Source organism: Drosophila gunungcola (genome assembly GCF_025200985.1).
Source record: "Drosophila gunungcola strain Sukarami chromosome 2L unlocalized genomic scaffold, Dgunungcola_SK_2 000008F, whole genome shotgun sequence".
In the NCBI taxonomy this organism is placed as follows: Eukaryota; Metazoa; Arthropoda; class Insecta; order Diptera; family Drosophilidae; genus Drosophila; species Drosophila gunungcola.
In genome coordinates, this window is record NW_026453163.1 from 2,713,146 (window position 1) to 2,732,004 (window position 18,859).

Below are 18,859 nucleotides of genomic sequence, written 5' to 3' on the forward strand. Positions count from 1 at the left end.
CCCCAGACCCGTCCATATGCATATCTATATCTGTGATTGATAAGCACGTGATGGCCATTCAGAAGACACATTTAGGCCTCTATTTACTCTGTAACTTCCACGAATAAAAGGGAGCAGGGACATAAGCTGGTTACCCAGAACAAAGTAAGTGGACCGGGCTTAATGGCTGTGAGTCATGTGAGTGACTGTGGAACCTGTTTTCTCGCCTCTTCCCATCTGATAAGCCTTGTAGATCGCAGATATGTCGATTTGAATGCGAAGACTTCCTAATCCGTTCATACACTGCGAGGCTTTCCATTTCTCCGCATAACGCATAATCAAGTTGGACCAAGATAAATATTTAAATTATCTTCACCGTGTGGATTTATCTATCGAATGATCTCTTTGATCTGTTTAGGATTATTAATGAGGTCAGGCAGCGAGTTCAAAATAGAAATTTGGTCATCCGAATTGGGATTCATAACTCAGAAACCTTCAGAATTGGTCTAGCCAAGGGAACCCTTTTCCAAAAAGACGGGTTATACCACCCACAGCCCATATCGAACCGGAAGAGTTCGTCACAATCGAAAATCAATAAAGTGGTAAATATGGTTCTGGCGCTCTTTATCGGTTCGCTGCCAAATTTGTGTCAATCTGAACTAATTATGCAAAAGACCCACAGCTCTGCTGGGGACCCTAATAAAAACATTATTTCGAGAGGTCTGCCCGCCAGTCATAAATATGTTAAACAAAACTATAACAAGTTATGCGATGTAACGGAGCTGAAACTGGAGAAGAATATTTTGTAGATATGGCTGGACAAAATGCAACAAAACCTTCGGCAACCCAGAGCCCATCGCTGTGGGGTCTGGACCACAAATGGCACTTGAAACAGCCGCATAAATTAGTTAAATGTGAGCCGGAATAAGGAACCCGCACCCAGTTCGGTATAGCCCCGATTCTGAGGACTGCCTGACTGCATTGTGTCAAGACACTTAAAGTGATTTCTGTTATTCTTTCCCTGACCAGAAGTGAGCGCCTATCCCCTCCTGGCCACGCGTACGGGAGTATAGGAGTACTGGGCCATAAATTTGAGTAAATTATTGGAAAGGGCCCCAACACAGACCGGGCTTTTGGCCCCGGTTAGAACTGTGTGTTGTAGGTGTCTAGGGATCGGTTCGACTGGGTTGCGGGCAAGGTGCGCCCCTGGCTGACCGTATTTTAATTTGCATAAAATTGCCTTAAATGTTGTCACGACGCCGACTCGTTACTGTCATCTTTCATTATCGATGAGCTGTGGTCAATGTGTGTGGTAGGCCCAAATCCGAAGACCCTTCCCCGCTGCCCAGGCCCGATCATTTTAATTTAGAACCACCAAATGTCATCTTAACTTGGTCATCGCTTTGTTTATTTTCACTCCTATTCAGGCTCCCATTCTTTCGGGGTCTTTGGAAGACGAAGACGACCGATTCTATTAAAAGGCCGTAAAACTTGTGCTAATGACACGCACACCTGTTGGTCCTTTGTTGTGGCAGTTATCGTGTGTGTTTTATGGGCGTATTGTGTTGGTCTAAAGAACGCTGTCTGCATTGATTGAAAATGTTTTATGTTTTTCAGGATGAAATAAACATGCACAAACATGTGGGTAATTGAATGTGATCTCTTTTTGTCTGAGCACCTCTTCTTTTGCATGTTTCGTTTTCGCCCAACACTTTCCTTTTCCCAAGGCACAATCTCAGGTGGTGCTGACCACCTGAAAAGCCAATCATAACCTGGCCCCAGGCCGATGACAGTCGGGCGCCTTCGCCCAGTGCTCACTTCTGCTGTTCCATTTAAATTATGCATTTGACGAAACAATCAGCAGTGCAATCAAGCTGCAGTCCACGAACCGAGGGAGATTATATTACCATCTGGAGATAGGAGATAGCGATTTGGAGTGTGATTCCTAGGCAGATTCGATGGCAGCTGCAACATGTGTACGAGCATGTTGAACAATTCCCGCGACAGAATTCCATTTGATTGAGGAAACTTTCCCACAGAATCTCGGAATCGGTTTCCCCGCCCCCCTTTCCTTTCTGCCGGGCCAACAAAACGTTTACGGCCACAGGTAAAAGCAGGAAAAAGCCAAGATGGAAGCAGCGGCTAGCTGGTTCACAGCTTCGAAACATCAAAGTTCGGTGGAACGCATATCTCAGTGTGAATCAAGTTCGCCTACGCATCGAAAAAGTGGATCCATTGATTCCAAGTCGGGTATTCGTTTTTGTTGTCGTTGTTAGTGTTGTTAGTGTTGTTGCTGTTGTTGCTGTTGTTGTCGTGGCTGTTGACTCTACGGCTGTGGCAGCGTTTGACTGCTTGAATTCAAATTAATAGTCGACTGGCAGCGTTTCCAAGTCGAGCCACGTTTATGCCCAAGGAATTTCATGAAAGGGAATTCGTTGGGTCACTTGTATTCGAAAACATTAAATGAAGGCCATCAGAGATTAAAATTCAGGCATCTCAGAATAGCTTGATGTTACAAAATGTTAAATCTTGCATAGAAATATATCATTTTCAATTATAGCTATTGAGCACGTTTTCCTAATTTCCAAAAAAAATGTCAAAACTGGGTTTGGGTTTTCAGAGAATTTTGCAATAAAAAAAATACAAAACGGTTAGTTTATTTATTACATTCATCAGTAAATAGTACTTTAAGTTCTGTAATAATTGTGAAACATTTTTTTTTTTTTAGTCTTTTATTTATTATTTATTTATTATATTTATTGACTTTAAATCTTCGGATGTTCTTTAGTGGAGATTATTATACCTTAAATGCGATTAAGTCGTTTTCACATCCTTACGTATGACTGATATCTGCAGTCTGCAGAGAAAATAGTTTTTTAAAACTACTTACATGTTTAGTTTTGCGATATACCTTAATACAGACTATTAACATAATCCTTTAATAGGGATTTTATGCACATCCCACGTAAGGAGTTTACAATATCAGTTCGCGGCATAAACATTTTATGACGCCGGTTGTCTTGGCATTGCGCAGGCGCAGCAATGAAAACAAAAACAAGCCCAGGCCAGGCCAGGCCAAGCCAAGATCAGGCCCGAGCCAAAGAGCTGAGGAGCTGAGCAGCTGAAGACTTGGAGCCGGAGTCGAAGTCGAAGTCGAAGTCGGAGCCCCAGCCAACCTCGCAGATAAGTGGCCTGTGGCAAAATAAACGCCGCTTTATGGCAGTTAGCTGCAGTTTGTCCAAAGCGTGCGCCACATTCGAGGATTGAGGATTGGATTGGAGGAGTGAGGATGGTGGATGGTTGACTTGGAAGCACTGTTGGGATGCACTTCACTTTCCAGAAAGGGAGCTCTCCTTGGAGTGGCTCTTTTGTTGTTAGAGCATTTGCATGGCATGCGCTACCATTAGAAGTCATTTGGGTGGGGTTAATGGCTGAGCGGTAAAGTAAACCCTAAGAATAGGGCTTGCGTTGGCGCAGAGTGGCTAATAGACCATAAAGCGGGCAAAGCGATATCTGGAATATGTGATCGGTGGGCTCTGACAAGCCCTAAGTACAATAATATCGAATTCTATAACTGGCACCACTGTGGCTCCAAACTTTTGAGCCTTTCCTTCTCAAACTGCAAAGTGGCTAAAAGCCTTTGCATGCTTCAAAACCATGTTCACACATTACTCAGGCCCTGCTCCTCCACTGGAGCCTGCCCTCTATTCCTTCTATGGCTCCTTGGGCTGGTGTTTGAACTGGACTCGAACTCGAACTCGACGGAGATCGGTGCTCAAGCCAGCAAATTGGAATTATGAATTATGAATGCGTGGTTAATAAAAAGAACGTCCAGAAGGAACGGCAGTCGAGACGAGGCAAGTGGGCCCGTCATGCCAGCCCAGTCGCTGGACGGAGGCGGCCGAAATGCTAATGCGTTCCTCGTTGCGCTTGACTGGATATTTTCCCAGCACTCAAAAGATGCCGCAGAGCCGCTCGGTCGCGGACCCAGACAATATGGTCGAATGAACTGAAACAAAGCAGAAAAGCGCAAAGTGGAGGTTAGAACACGGGGAGGGTGGCCCGAAAGATTGCGGCGGAGGAAAGCGAAAACCCCCACGCAGCATCCAAGTTGGATGGGCACCCCGGCCCAGACTTAGACCTCTTGCCACTTAAGTACTTAACACTTTTGGCTAATTGCGCCTGGCCAGTTAGAGGCAAGCCCCGAAATGCTTCCACACGAGAACCCCAAACTGACGCACACTCAAACTGGCGGGATCCGGACAAGTGTGTTGTTGCCCACCATGGATATGCCAGAGTCGAGGGCCTGGGCTCCAAGCTGATGGATCTCATCAACTGACAGTGCAAAAAAAGTCAATACTTCAAGTGTTTTGAGTCTCGGATATTTCCCTGTGAAGTAAATGTTGTAATAATACTCTGTTTGAAACGAGAATGGCTATGCAATTTTTTGGCTGTTATATCTTAAAATTGCATTAATGAATAATGAAAAATTAATAGAAAACTTATACAAAATTATGTATAGATTTTTTAATTAACATTTTTTTTAACATTTAATTTGCCAGAACAACTTTTATATGATTTTAATTATCAAGTTTTGGTATTAATCCAATTTGTGTATCAGCCTGGGTTTTCGATAAAGTTCGATTTGCAAGAGCAAATAGTTCTGATCATTAGTTTAACTAACTATTATTAGCTTAACAGCTTTTGGTTTGTTCAAGGGTATTAGGTCGTTGCCAAGCTCTTTTCTTAGCTTCATCATTATTACGGTTGGCTCCTCGGGCCAATTGGAAGCTAGGGCCAAAACACAGGGTCTAAGTCTTTGGGCAACTCTTGACTGAGACTTCCGGCAGGCGAAAACGCACTGTGTGCTTAGCCATAAAATATTTGAAACTATGGCTTCTGGGTCAGTTGGGCACGGTAGTCTTGCTGATGGGTGATTTTCCTAGGAAATTGGACTGCCATGAGTTATGTCCTGACAAAGTGGGATGCAAAACGATGATGCAGATGAAGACGGAACGTTGGCCGGTGGGCCAATGCAGCGTGTAACTGTAACCCCGAACCGAAGCCAACTAATGACCATGTCATGATATGTAAATATTTTGCAGAGCCATAAGCGATCCCACACTCTGGAGCATAAATAAGGAACGGTCAGAGAAATTTACATGCATGCAATGCAGTTGGATGTTTTGCGTTTTGTGTTGTGTTTTGGCCATGGGCCATGGGCCATCTGCATCGCAGCCTACACACTACTACACTCGCTGCCCTGTTCCATTATTTATTTGTGTTTCGCTGGCTTTTAATAAGATTTTCTTGTAATTGTAATTTGTTTTCTTTTCGGGATCCGTTGTCCGTTGTCCTCCTGCGGGGAAATCGTCCGAAAATCCACCTGAGGAGGCGGAGGAACCCCCGGCACATGTCTTGTCGCTTGTCGAACTGCGCTTTGTCGGTGCTTTTGTGAGGGTCACATTCACATCCCTCAGCGGGAAACGGGCAACAGGCATCGGGCAATGGGCAATGGGCAACCTTTTCTCTTTTCTCAGCTCAGTGGCTTTTGTGTAGCCGTTTCCACTAAGCATCATTAATAAATATGCCTTTGTATGCTCGACTGTGTCCAACATTAACAGTCTTTTGTTGCTGTTTGTTCCTGCCTGTCGGTATTAATAACAATAAACAATAAGCCCAGAACGGCTAGCACAAACACATCACATAACATCGCAAGCCCCATCCTCCTGCTCGATCGCATTAACAGCAATCTGTGTCTCCCTTTGCAGAGGCGTTCAGTGTCACGATACCGTGAATGGAGCCCAGTGTGACTCCTGTCCAGCCGGCTACGAAGGTGATGGACGCACATGTTCGCTACGTAATCCTTGCCTGGACACGCCATGCCCCTCAGGTAAGTCGTTTGGGTTTGTTTTGAGCTCGCTTCGAAGTGGAGTTTTGTCTTTTCGGGGATTTTGTTGATTGTTGATTTTATGGCTAATTTGTGTTTGTCGTGCCACCAGTGTGGCTGCGAGTGGGTTGATTGGTAAACATGGCATCAGAGCAGACATTTAGAAGTTCTAAGCGAAGGGGAAATGAAGGAAGCACTCAAGTTAAACAGTTTAGTTTTATAACAAGCTTGAGGTCTAAGCCAAAAACCAATGTTATCTACTTTAACAAAGTTACAATTAAATTAAATTTGCACAAAACAAATGTATGGTTCCTGAACCATTTGTTCCATTTGTAGTTCCCAAACTTGTAATAAAATGAAACAGTTCAACTTAAATATGTATAATGAAATTAAAAAATATTCAATGTTGAAGTACTAAATGTTCTTGAATACGCAATTTTAGTATTACGAGTTAGGACACTGGTACAGCTGCGGGGAAATGTTTGGTCAGTACTTGCTTTACCAAAATTTTATTTGACTTGACAAAAGCTCATTTTTATCAATAAAGGAAATTATTCCATTTTGATTAACAAATTGAATTATATTTAAGATGTGACTTGCAAAAATATTTAAAGAAAATAATTAAGTTTGACTTACACAATACAATAAATTGTGGAATTGTGAATATAAAAACATTTAAAATTTCAATATCTGAACTGTCACCTTTAAGCATTTTTTTTTAAGACAACTGAGATCTGTATGCCTTGCCCATTTGAGTGTAGCGCACTCAATTCACACGATTATTTGATTTATTAATGCCCACTTCGCCTTAATTCGGGCTCTGAGGACTCGCCGACCCTTTTGATTGAATAAAAAACCCTCGAAAATTATATAGTACCTGGGATAATTTCGGGATTCCCGCGAATGTGTGAAACAAGACGGCTAATCAGAGCTCAGTTTTACTGGGATCCAGAGGCAAAGTCATCAGCAACGACTTTTGGGCGTGCTGGAATGTTGGGGCCTCATAAGGCAAGTCGCCTAATTGAATCGCGGCAAAAGTACAAAGTGCGCGACTTAATTAGCAAGTCAAGTGGGACACATCACAAATTACTTACCTACCTACTTACTAATAAACCATTCTCATTTGTACTAGGCAACATTCTAGTGCCCTCGCATAATGTGCAACACTATCAGCGGCAGAGCCAGTACACGGCCCGCAAATACTCGGTCGTAACGAACTAATCCCCAGCGGAGAGACAATCGCAACGTTTCGGCTAAGCTATGATACACACCTTAATTACTTATACTGAACGTAGAAAGTGCACATATTGAATTACTGTCCTTATTAAATAGTCATAAGTTGTAAGCTCTACGATTGGCGAACAGCGGAATTCATAGTATTAACAGTCCATTTGAAAAGCCGAACGCACAACCAACGTAAAAATATCACATAATACCATATTTTTGGAAAATGTATTGTAGAATAGATTAAATGCCCAGAAAGTGGAGTCTATAAACGTGTTACAAAATTTGTTTTCCCCCGCCTGAAATCTCCCAACTATTGTAATTAAATATGAATAATATAAATAAAAAATGTACGCTGTAATTTTTCGTATTTAATAAATAAACTCCACTATTGGCCACATATTTTCTTTGTCTTTCGAAATCACATACCACAACCCACTCGCCTCAAAATCGCGTCATGTTTATACACTATCATTTTCTGGTCATGCCTCCGAAAAGCAGTAGTGAGGGTAAGGGCACTAACCATACAACATATGTTGCATGGTTAGTGGTAAGGGTAAGTGAGTTGTAGTGTTTAGTTGATGTCATGTCTTTATCTAGATCATGGAAAAGAATGGGCTAAAAGCACGCAAGGAAGACCGAATTTTTTAAAACACTCGCAAATTGTAATAAATGATTATGGTAAATGATATATATGGATATAGCTATACGATTATTATGAAACAAATACAACAACGGACGCTTACTTCGGAATGCAGAATCGAACTTTAGGCAATAAAGAGAGCTAAAGTTGAGTTTCCCAACTATTAGATACCCGTTACTCCACATAAGAATATAAATTAAAGTGGCGCCATCTGTCGAACTAGAAGCCCCCACCCCCCGCTAACAGTTCTTTCTGACTCTCTAAATCAGCGATCACCAGCAGAGCAGCGGCAAAGCGGCGGCAGAGATTGAAAAAAGGGGTAACTCATAACTTCAAAAATAATAACTTGATTTTTAAAATTTGAGTCTATCGATGGATATGTCCGAAACACACACACACAGTTTCCAATAGCTACGGTCTAAAATGTCGCAGAGTGTCGTTACATATCTTTGCCATTTGCGAAATAAAATAATTAGGAATTAGGAATTCCGAGCTCTTGACGGATAGACGGCAGATATATCGACTCGGCTATTGAGCCTGATCAAGAATATACAATTTTACTCTAACCCTTACCATGAAAGACTTTCGATATTTGTGGACGTTAGATTGGGCGTTGTCGCGTTTTAAAATAATCTATGGCATTTATAGTTTCCTAGACCCCTTCTTTTATACGGACAGACAGATGGACATGTCTAGATACGCTTCCTTCTAGCTGTTACATACTTTTCAACGAATACAATATACCCTTTAGCTCTACGAGTAACGGGTATGATCATCTCATCTCATCTTATTTTTGCTACCATTTTGTTTTTACCGAATAAGGAGCCGAATGCCTGCAGGTTGGTTACCCACCCCACTTCCATTGCATCTCATGTCCGAAAGGTCACGAGGTCAACGGCACCAGTTGTCGGGACGTGGACGAGTGCCTGCTGTACAGTCCCTGCGACGATCTTTCGATCTGCACCAACCTCAGTCCGGGCTTCCAATGCGGTCCTTGTCCAGTTGGCTTCGACGGAATCCACGCCCATGGTTACTACGCGGATTACTACCCCGTAGATTATCGCAAGCAGACGTGCCTCGACGTCGACGAGTGCCGGACAGGTTTCTTCAGATGCCCGGATCACTCCACCTGCATAAACGAGATTGTGAGTGAAATGTTTAAGGTGGTCCTTTAAAATTACCATACACTAATTGTTTTTTATATTTTTTACGACGGGTCATTGGCATGCATAAATTTATAAAAGTATTCGAGTTATGAAAATTCTTAAAATGGGAATGTAAAATTAAGAAAGAAATCGTAGATCAAACTGAAACAAGAAAAGAACTAAACTACTGTAACCCAAAGTTTATATACCCTAACTTTTACAAAAATTAAATATTCTTTATAACGACCAAATTTAGATTTTTATCCAAATTTGTATAAAAACAACGAGGATATGTAAATTAATATTAATATTTGAACCAGATCATAAATTAAAACAGTTATATTAAACCTATACTATATCTGGAAGTATATTCGTATAAATTTAAAAAAAGGCGAGGTTTTTTTAATATATATTTTTCCAATTGTTCATATGGGAGCTTTATACTGTATTTGTTTTTACTACCTTCAATAAGAAAAAAGACTTTTTGAAAACGTTTATTATTTTAGCTTTAAAACTGAGAGACGACTAGTTTGCGTATGACTTTTTACATTTTTTTTCTTTTGACAAGTACTACGACTCTTTTACATCATTATATTACTTGTTGTATCCACATTTTGTGTTTAGGGAATAACAATAATGTTAAATGATGTATAACAATGTGTATAGACAGATAACAACAAATTTATTTTTAGAAATTCCTGTATTCCAGTGAGGTACCTCCTTACTCGTATCTCCTAATGCGCTTTTATTTCATTAATATAAACATTTTTTTACATTAATATTAATCTTTGAAGCAAATCATAAATTAAAACAGTTATTCTAAAATATTAATCCTTTACTATATCTCGGGTTAGATACAGCTACCTGTTACAAGTTAAATAATTTAATAAGCAACTTAGATAAGAAGCAAATGCGTTTGATTTGTTAATTTAGTTTGTTTTGTTTTTTTTTTGTTTTATTGAGGAGAAAAATTGGAATTTTATGTTTTTTTTTTATAATTTACTGTTACTAGAAAAAACAACTTATGTTACAGTGAGATTTAATATTACGTACTAATTCTTAAGAACTAAGGTGAACAGATTTGTTAATAATTCTCTGTTTTAGGAGCAATAATAGTAATTAAAATAAAAGCAATTTTTGAGTAAACCAAGTCCAATTCTTTCCCTAGGGCTCCTACAGATGCCAGTGCCACGAGGGATATGTGACAAATGGCACCTACAGCTGCCTGGACAGATCGTCGGTGTCCGTGTGTCCAGATGGAACTGTTTGCGACCGCAATGCCGTGTGCCTGGGGATGGACAGCCTGCGCCATCTGTGCCACTGCAACGTGGGATGGGCGGGCAACGGACTGGTTTGCGGAAGGGACTCCGACATGGACGGGTGGCCGGACCAGTCGCTGAGATGCCCGGAGCTGCACTGTCGGCGGGACAACTGCCCCAAGCTGCCCAATTCGGGCCAGGAGGACTCCGACCTGGATGGGCACGGCGATGGCTGCGACGACGACGCGGATGGCGACAATGTCCAGAACAGCCAGGACAACTGCTGGCTGGCCTACAACACCGAGCAGCTGGACTCGGACGGCGACAAGGTGGGCGATGTGTGCGACAACTGTGTGCACAAGTACAATCCCAGGCAGCTGGACACGGACGGAGACGGCCTTGGGGACGAGTGCGACGGGGACATCGACAACGACTCCGTACCGAACGAGATGGACAACTGCCCGGAGCTGCCGAACCCCAGTCAGGCGGATGCGGACGGCGACGGCGTGGGCGACGGCTGCGACAACTGCCCGAATCTGCCGAATCCCGACCAGAAGGACCGCGACATGGACTTCGTGGGCGATGCCTGCCACAGGGACATCGATGGGGATGACGACGGAGTGCCGAACTCGCTGGACAACTGCCCCATGGTCAGCAACTCGGACCAGCTGGACACCGACGGGGATGGGACGGGCGATGAGTGCGACGACGACATGGACGGCGACGGCATTCCGAACTACAAGGACAACTGTCCGCTGGCCAACAACCCGAAGCAGGAGGACTACAATCTCAACGGCAAGGGGGACACCTGCGAGGATGACGAGGACGTGGACGGGGTGCCCAACGCCATGGACAACTGTCCGAACAACTCGATGATCCACCACACGGACTTCCGCACCCTCCAGACCATCCCCCTGGACCCCAAGGGCCTCTCGCAGGCGGACCCCAACTGGGTGGTCCACGCCAACGGCACCGAGATCGTCCAGACCCTCAACTCGGATCCGGGCCTGGCGGTGGGCAAGGACGCCTTCGGGGGCGTGGACTTCGATGGCACCTTCTACATCAACGACGACACGGACGACGACTTCGCCGGCTTCGTGTTCAGCTACCAGAGCAGCTACAAGTACTACGTGGTGCAGTGGAAGAAGGGCTCGCAGACCTACTGGGAGCCCCGGCCCTTCACCGCCTCCGCGGCTCCGGGCATCCAGATAAAGCTGGTCAACAGCACCGACGGTCCGGGGCCAGTGATGCGGAACAGCCTGTGGCACGAGGGAAACACCGACGGAGAGGCCAGGCTGCTGTGGAAGGACCCACTGAACATGGCCTGGAAGGAAAGGACCTCCTACCGCTGGACCCTGGTGCACCGCCCGGCCATTGGTCTCATACGCTTGCAGTGAGTGGTGCACACAGAAAAAAACATTTGCAAAATCAACCATTGAATTAATTGTTAAAGCTCTAACAAACTGCAGTGTTGGGGTGTACTTTGTTCTTGTACCTAGGTAGGAATCTACATAAATACAATTTTTTGATACCTTATACCTTCCCTAGGTAAAAACATGTCAGGCTTTTACTTTGCCTAAGTAAAGATTTGTATTTATCTTAAAAATTGCCTATGTTGAGTATTTAGGTACTGAAATATTTGTTTTTATTTTTGTTTTCAAATTAGCCTTATTTTAATTTGTATTATTTTGTATTTTGGCACAAAAATATTTGTAAAAATAGCATAATTTCAATGCAACTTGAAAATCAGTTAATTTCTTTCTTTTTACATGTTTCTACAACCAGACTTAATTGCCAGAGCGTATGTTCAACTTCGTAAAGAACAAATTGACCTTAAAATTAAAAAAAATGTAGTAACAAATGTTGCACCTTTTACCTTACCCAGATATTTGACAAATTGTGTACCTTTTACCCTACCAAAGTACTTATTTTCCCAAATACCTTTGTTTTTTTCTTAACTTACATTTGAGATCCTAAAATCAACAAACAAAACACACTCTAACCTAACCAATGAGCCGCATCCAACAAAATACATAAAAAAAAACTAAAAAGAGTTTTTTTTGTACTATGTATTTTAGTTTAACAAATTTTATTGTTCTGACTTTACAAATGTTTTTTTCTGTGTCTGGCCAAGGCTACAAGTTCCCAACTCCTTAATCTCCATCCCATCCATCCCACAGAATGTACGAGGGAAACCGCCTGATCATCGACTCGGGCAATGTGTACGACTCCACGTTGAAGGGCGGACGGCTGGGCGTGTTCTGCTTTTCGCAGAGGATGATTATATGGTCCAATCTGCAGTACAAGTGCAACAGTAAGTGAGGCCCAACAGGGAATTCTTCAACCTAACCCACCTTTCGTCTATGTCTCCCCAAACAGACCGCGTGAGGGCCCCGATCTACAACGAACTGTCCGAATATCTCAAAACGAAGGTGGATTTGCAGGACTGAAGAGAGCCCCGACCGTCCCTTCTTTGCCATCAGTTTTAACCAAATTAAATATGCTACCACTAAGTTAATAAACGAGTTGTCAACCGAGTTGGCCATGTCAGACGTATTTTCCAACACTCGAACAAGCAGGCCATGACTCGTAGAAACCCAGACGACGACGTCTGCCAAACTCATTAGTTGGCCCTATCTCAGTTAGACGAACACACTTACCCTAGGGAAAATTTGGATTTTCGAAGTGAGGATAATACATAGCGAAAACACCGTACACACAGCAGTCAAATCAGATTTTCGAGTAAAATTCAGACAGTCTGCTAAAATTTGTTAAGGGTAAGTAAGAGCAGAGACCCGCCAGCGGGAGTGTTGATCCACATTGAGTTCGTTTCATTTGGGCCCAGTCCAGATAGCAAGGATGGCCAGCTGCGATGTGCAAGAGACTCCGTCCCAGGAGGAGTTGAAGAAGAATGAAATCATCAAAAATGTGAAAAATTCGGTAGAAGGTGGGCCCTTAAATTTAAAATCTAATACCGATACCGATACTGATGCAGATGCAGATGCAGATGCAGATCCGACGGCCTCGTCGGGTAGTGAGCTGCAGCGGTCGGCCAGTTCGCTGACGAAGCTGACAAAGGTGACAAAGATTCCGGGGCCTGTTCTTCGCCAGAGCAGCAGCCGCCTGTACAGCTCAGTGGTTCGTCTGTCCAAGCAACCCAGCTTCTTCGAGGGCCAGCAGGTGGCTGACGACTCGGGCATCCACATGGACTCCTCGATGACCGAGCTAGAGGCACCGCTGTCGGTCAGACCTAGTCCCATACTGCATGCGATTCTCGAGCGGATTCCGGGCTCCAGCAGCGAACTGGAACTTCAGCAGGCCGAGGAGCAGACCCTCAAGGAACTTCAACGGGTCGTCGCCGAAATGGAGGCTGAAGTGGCCCTAGATGACCTGCATATGCAGGAGCAACAGAGCGCTGTCGAACCTGAGCCGCTTGGTCAAAATGAAGCCCAAGAGGATTCCCCTCTCTATACGAGTCAGCTTTCTGCAAACGAAACTTGGCAGAAACCACTATCCAGCGATCCTAAGCTAGTACCTTCAAATGAGGAATTGACAGAGTACCATTTGCAGATCCAGAAAGAGGAATCTGTGGAGGAAAAGGAATCTGCAGAGAAGAAAAAGGATGCTGAGAAGGAAGAGACTACTGAGAAACAGGAGTCTGTGGAGACTTGTGATGCTTTTGACCAATTGGCTCAAGAGCCAACTCAAGAGCACCCACAGATCGTTCCTGAAGAAACCGCCCAAGAATCTGGGGACCGGGAGCACAAGTCTGTACCCGAATCGGTGCTGGAGGAACTCGAAATGGCCATAAGCGGGGGCTGCGAAACCGAGGAGGAGCGATTTTTCCGGGAAGAACTCGAGAGGAGCCGGGAAATGCTGGGCCAGAAGTTTCAACGCCCAGCGGATGAGATACTTTCCACCACTTCGGAGGAGGGACTAGGAGTAAGACCCTCGCTGGCCAGCAGCCAGAGCGACCGCCGGATGGTGCCATTGGAGGAGCTGTTGGATGCGGAGCACAATGTGGAGCTTCTGCGTCAGCTGCTGCAGACCGGAGCCGAAGAAGCCACCACTGTGGAGCAAAAGGAGACGAAAGCGGCAGCGGAAACCGAAACCGAGACCGAGACCGAAACCGAAACCGATGTGGATCAGGATCCGGCCCAAAAACAGACTGACAAGCTGCCGAGTTTCTTGCGGCGCCTAATGAGTAGCAGAATCCTGCAGTTCAGCTATCCCGTACTGTTTTGCAGCTTGGCTTTCAGTTTGATCTACCTTTCGCGCAAGGAGTAGGCGACCGTTTTAGAAATGGTAGTTAGAATATATATACAAGCAGAAACAACGATTCGACTCCGGTAAACATGTTCTTATCGTACAAAACACTTCAAAATCGACTGACGCATTGGCACAGAGTTGCCTTGAACGAAATATATTTTCAAATAAATAAGAACATCAAAAGCGAAAGCTTACACCGTTGCCATTTTGTAAGTTTTATATGTGTATTTGAATAAATGCGCCAATTACTGAACCTTCTTTTGAGAACGAGCGCTAGATGGCGCTAGTGGGCAGAACAAACAGTGTTGGAAACGAACGCTGGGATCGATAAGCAATAATCGATATGCTCTAAAGTAAATTCAAATTCTGATCTTACATTTGATTTCAATGCCTTCAGATCCTGCGATGTCAGTGGTATCCAGAGATATATATATATATGTAACCATTGCATAAAACTATTAAAGACATTTTAATTACTAGAACATAATATTTTATAAAAAAACAAGAAAGGAAGCAAACTTCGGCAAGCCGAAGTTTATATACCCTTGCAGCTATTGCAAGAATTAAATATTTTTGAAAACATTAAAATTATGATTTACTTGCGTATATGTCTAAAAACATTGAAGCAATGATGATTTGCAGCTCATTATTAGGTAGTTATTTTATATATTTTTATTATTTCTATTGGAGCTATATGATATAGTCGTCCTATTTTGATGAAATTTTAACCGTAATTCTGAAATATTTATCCATTACTATATGTCGAAGAACTTATAGAAAAATTTAAAAACACCAAAGTTATAATTTTTTTTATTTACTTTTATGATTGTTCCTATGGGAGCTATATGCTATAGTCGTCCGATTTTTATGAAATTTAAACCGTAATTCTGAAATATTTATCTATTACTATATCTCGAAGAACTAAAAAAAAATTAAAAAACAGAAAAGCTATAATTTTTTTCATTTATTTTTATGATTGTTCCTATGGGAGCTATATGCTATAGTCGTCCGATTTTGATGAAATTTAAACCGTAATTCTGAAATATTTAACCATTACTATATCACGAAGAACTAAAAAAAAAATTAAAAAACAGAAAAGTTATAATTTTTTTTCATTTATTTTTTCGATTGTTCCTATGAGAGCTATATGCTATAGTCGTCTGATTTTGATAAAATTTAAATCATAATTCTGAAATATTAAACCATTACTAAATGTCGAAGAACTAAAAAAAAAATTAAAAAACAGCAAAGTTATAATTTTTTTTCATTTATTTTTCCGATTGTTCCTATGGGAGATATATGCTATAGTCGTCCGATCCGGCTCGCTCCGACTTATATACTACCTGCACTAGAAAGACAACTTTTGGGAAATTTTCATGCAGATAGCTTAAAAACTGAGAGACTAGTTTGCATATAAACGGACGGACAGACGGACGGACAGACAGACATGGCTAGATCGACTCTACTAGTGATGCTGATCAAGAATATATATACTTTATAGGGTCGGAAACGTCTCCTTCACTGCGTTGCAAACTTCTGACTGAAATTATAATACCCTCTGCAAGGGTATAATAAAACATGAAAGGAAGGAAACAAAAAGCAAAAGAAAACAAATTTTCAATCGATTTTATTCGATCGTTACTTTGTCAGCAATATGATATCGTTTTCTGATATTAATAAAAACAAAAGCGTAGTTCAAAATATTAAACCATTACTATGTGAAAATAATTTTTTTTTAATAAAGAAAAAAGGAAAGTAACATTTTATTTCATTAATTTATTTGTAATATTTCGATTGTTTCCATGGTAGCTATATTTTGTAGTCGGCCGATTTTAATAAAATTATACCGTAATTCTAGAATATTAAAATATTACAAAGTATTGAAGAATAAAAAAAAAAATACTGCAAAGTTATACGTTTTTTTCATTTATTTTTTTGTCGGCCGATTTTATAGTCGTCCGATCCGGCTCGTTCCAACTTATGTATTACCTGCAATAGAAAGACAACTTTTGGGAACGTTGCATGCAGATCTCTATATGGACGGACAGACGGATATGGGTAGATCGACTCTACTTTACATGGTCGGAGATGTCTCCTTCGCCTACATTTTAAATACTCTCTGCAAGGGTATACAAAGAAAATGCAAGGGCGGTTGTGCTGCTCGCTAGTTTTTGAAATAAGTTAGCAGATTAAATGGTATCTTTAAATCGGTGCACTCGACTAAAGCGTTCCATCTTATTTTTTTTTTTGCCAACAATTTAAATTATTTTAGTTTGAAATATGTAAAATTATGTCGTAATTTGTTAACTTCTACTATTAAATGTTAAATGTGACCTTTTGATTGTTCAAGAAACTTGTATTTAAAATTTAAATTAAGGATCAAAATAATTATTTTATTTTTGGGTAACATATTTTGAAAGCAAATATAGCGAATCACATTAGCTATTCAAAATACAACTCACTTTCGAAAAATCAACTTATCCGCAAATTAGACTTTTGAATTTATTCCAACCCTCATTCCTTTTTACCAAATCGTTTTGTTTCCAAGTAAATTATAAGTTCAGAGCGTTAACTCCGAGTATGACTTCCCTGGCGTGTGTCTTCATTGCTGGCTTGACCCACCTGGTGGATCTACTTGCCCCGTCGTCTAAGAATCCGACAATTCCCGGGCCACAGCTCCCCACTCTGATTGTGGCCATTGCTGCGATGGATCTCATCTGGGACAACTGCTTCATACCCCAGCGACTCAACGTTCTGCCGACAGTCGTCAAGCGGATCTACGAGTTGGCAGTGGCTTTCCTTCTGCTGGAGATTGCCATCCACGTCCTGTGGAAGACGATGGAACAGATTTGCTTTCTGCTGGTCAAGATTGGGCTGCTCGCCACGGGCCTCGTGTCGGAGTCCATCTACGAGAAGTACGAGGTTTTCTGGGTGGGCAGCGTAACAGTGCCGCTGGCCTTGCTGATCCTGGCGTTCGCGGGCCAGGCCACCGATCACTTCCACATGCTGCACGAGAGCTTAATTGAAAAGCGGACAAGGGTTGAACTGCGGGCGGACGAGGCCCTTAAGTATCTGGAGAAATGTCCGAGGGCCATCAAAAGAGGCTACGCAACTGCGTTCCGGCTCTAAAAAGGCGCAAGAACCTGACCAGCAATCGGGACAACCAATAAATAGCAACGTCTCGTCTTCAATTAGATTCGTTTGTTGTCAATTGATTCGTTTGTTTCTTTTATTTTATACAAGAAAATTTATAAAATTAATTGTCATACATAATAATTAAATTGCTTTTATTAAATTACAAAATAACGACTATATTTGATTTGCTTTTTACAGCACTCGCGAATTTGTTCAACAAGCTTGGACAATCTATATGGTTGGAAAAATCTATGTTTATATATAAGTATATGTGTATTGCAATTTGGTACCGTGTCGAGCATGGTGTTATCGAGTGTCGTGTGTAGGTAAATAATACTTAAGATTAAAACAATATTTAATTCATTATATTACGCATAAGTTCGACTTAATTTCATGTAGTTTGCATACCTAAAGAGCACAAATGGGAATTACTAATTACGCCTTGTCGCATCGTATCGCGTTTTCAATCAGCTCTCAAAGCCTTGCATTAAGTCACGTAATATCCGCGATTGGGACTGAAGTTGGATCGAAGACGATGTCGCAGCTATTACGTTGATTCAATGCAAGGCTCTCCAGTGAGTATTTGTGGGGCAGTGTTCGATCACTGTTTTGACAGTGAGCTTGTCGCTACAGCCCCTTCGTTATTTATGACCACATTTTACATTAAAGCAGCTTTGTTATCTGTATTTTAACTCTTCTAAATCGCGACTCGTTGTTTTACTGCACTTCGCTATCACTATCACTCTTTTCTGAAAGTAAAGCAACAGAAATATTAGTTAGGGGAAGTGAATAGAGGGCGGCTTGTGGACCTACCCTTCTTGCCCGTGTAGGCGTGGCGTTTCAGTCGGTCGTATAAGTCTTCTTTAGTTCCATAGAGCGAAGCGTTGGACCTGGCCAATGTGCTCATCTTGCCGCCGTGCAGTCCTGATAAAAAGATAATATTAGGAAAGAGTTAACCAAAAAAGTTGTGGTTTAGTGATTTATCTATATATAATTTCTAACTCAAATAGATCTAATTTCCTTAAATTGTCAATGCTTAGTTGAAACGATTATGATAAAAAGTAAACGGTTATTTAAAAAACTGGTTAAAGGAAAACGCCTACAAAATGAAGGGTTTATCCGGCTCAAAGGACCAATTCTCTTTCAATCTTTATTTAATGTTGATTTATTTTATCTTCTGAAGAATGACCGCTAGCAAAGATCACACTATTTTATCAACATTTTACAGAGGACGTTTTTGGAACATCGGGATGTAGTTTGTACAAAAGTAAACAATCTTGGTAGAAACCAAATGGGTTAGTCTGGACTCAAATAT

At 41.9% G+C, this 18,859-nt stretch overlaps 4 protein-coding genes across 18 annotated transcripts in view; 3 read left to right on the forward strand and 1 right to left on the reverse strand.

Annotated features, from left to right (window-relative positions):
- LOC128253267 (cartilage oligomeric matrix protein) overlaps positions 1-12,690 on the forward strand; it is a 31,201-nt gene extending 18,511 nt beyond the window's left edge. For 4 of the 6 annotated variants that reach the window (XM_052981531.1, XM_052981532.1, XM_052981530.1 and 1 more), the window contains 5 exons: positions 5,751-5,872; positions 8,559-8,881; positions 10,050-11,533; positions 12,321-12,454; positions 12,520-12,690. In XM_052981531.1, the coding sequence (XP_052837491.1) occupies positions 5,751-5,872; positions 8,559-8,881; positions 10,050-11,533; positions 12,321-12,454; positions 12,520-12,590 (2,134 nt within the window). In that variant the 3' untranslated portion in view covers positions 12,591-12,690. Of the gene's footprint in view, positions 1-5,750; positions 5,873-7,001; positions 7,496-8,558; positions 8,882-10,049; positions 11,534-12,320; positions 12,455-12,519 lie in introns of those variants that run through there. The other 2 variants (XM_052981534.1, XM_052981535.1) reach the window with 2 other exon arrangements.
- Positions 12,691-12,758: 68 nt separating this feature from the next.
- Positions 12,759-14,662, forward strand: LOC128253268 (titin homolog). Of its 7 annotated transcripts, none has more exons than XM_052981539.1 (3): positions 12,759-12,917; positions 12,986-13,087; positions 13,142-14,662. In XM_052981539.1, the coding sequence occupies exons 2-3, from the start codon at positions 13,000-13,002 to the stop codon at positions 14,425-14,427; spliced, it is 1,374 nt and encodes a 457-aa protein (XP_052837499.1). In that variant the 5' UTR covers positions 12,759-12,917; positions 12,986-12,999; the 3' UTR covers positions 14,428-14,662. The 7 variants fall into 7 exon arrangements, with proteins under 7 accessions (XP_052837499.1, XP_052837502.1, XP_052837500.1 ...); XM_052981542.1 differs by having other exon boundaries at positions 13,148-14,662; XM_052981540.1 differs by having other exon boundaries at positions 12,760-12,917; positions 12,991-13,087.
- A 2,163-nt stretch (positions 14,663-16,825) lies between these two features.
- Positions 16,826-17,568, forward strand: LOC128253460 (uncharacterized). Its single transcript, XM_052981865.1, has one exon. The coding sequence runs from the start codon at positions 16,990-16,992 to the stop codon at positions 17,536-17,538; it is 549 nt and encodes a 182-aa protein (XP_052837825.1). The 5' UTR covers positions 16,826-16,989; the 3' UTR covers positions 17,539-17,568.
- Positions 17,569-17,771: 203 nt separating this feature from the next.
- LOC128253459 (uncharacterized) overlaps positions 17,772-18,859 on the reverse strand; it is a 39,073-nt gene continuing 37,985 nt past the window's right edge. For all 4 annotated transcript variants that reach the window (XM_052981864.1, XM_052981860.1, XM_052981863.1 and 1 more), the window contains 2 exons: positions 18,358-18,468; positions 17,772-18,293 (listed from right to left, as the gene is read on the reverse strand). In XM_052981864.1, the coding sequence (XP_052837824.1) occupies positions 18,262-18,293; positions 18,358-18,468 (143 nt within the window). In that variant the 3' untranslated portion in view covers positions 17,772-18,261. The remainder of the gene's footprint in view (positions 18,294-18,357; positions 18,469-18,859) is intronic.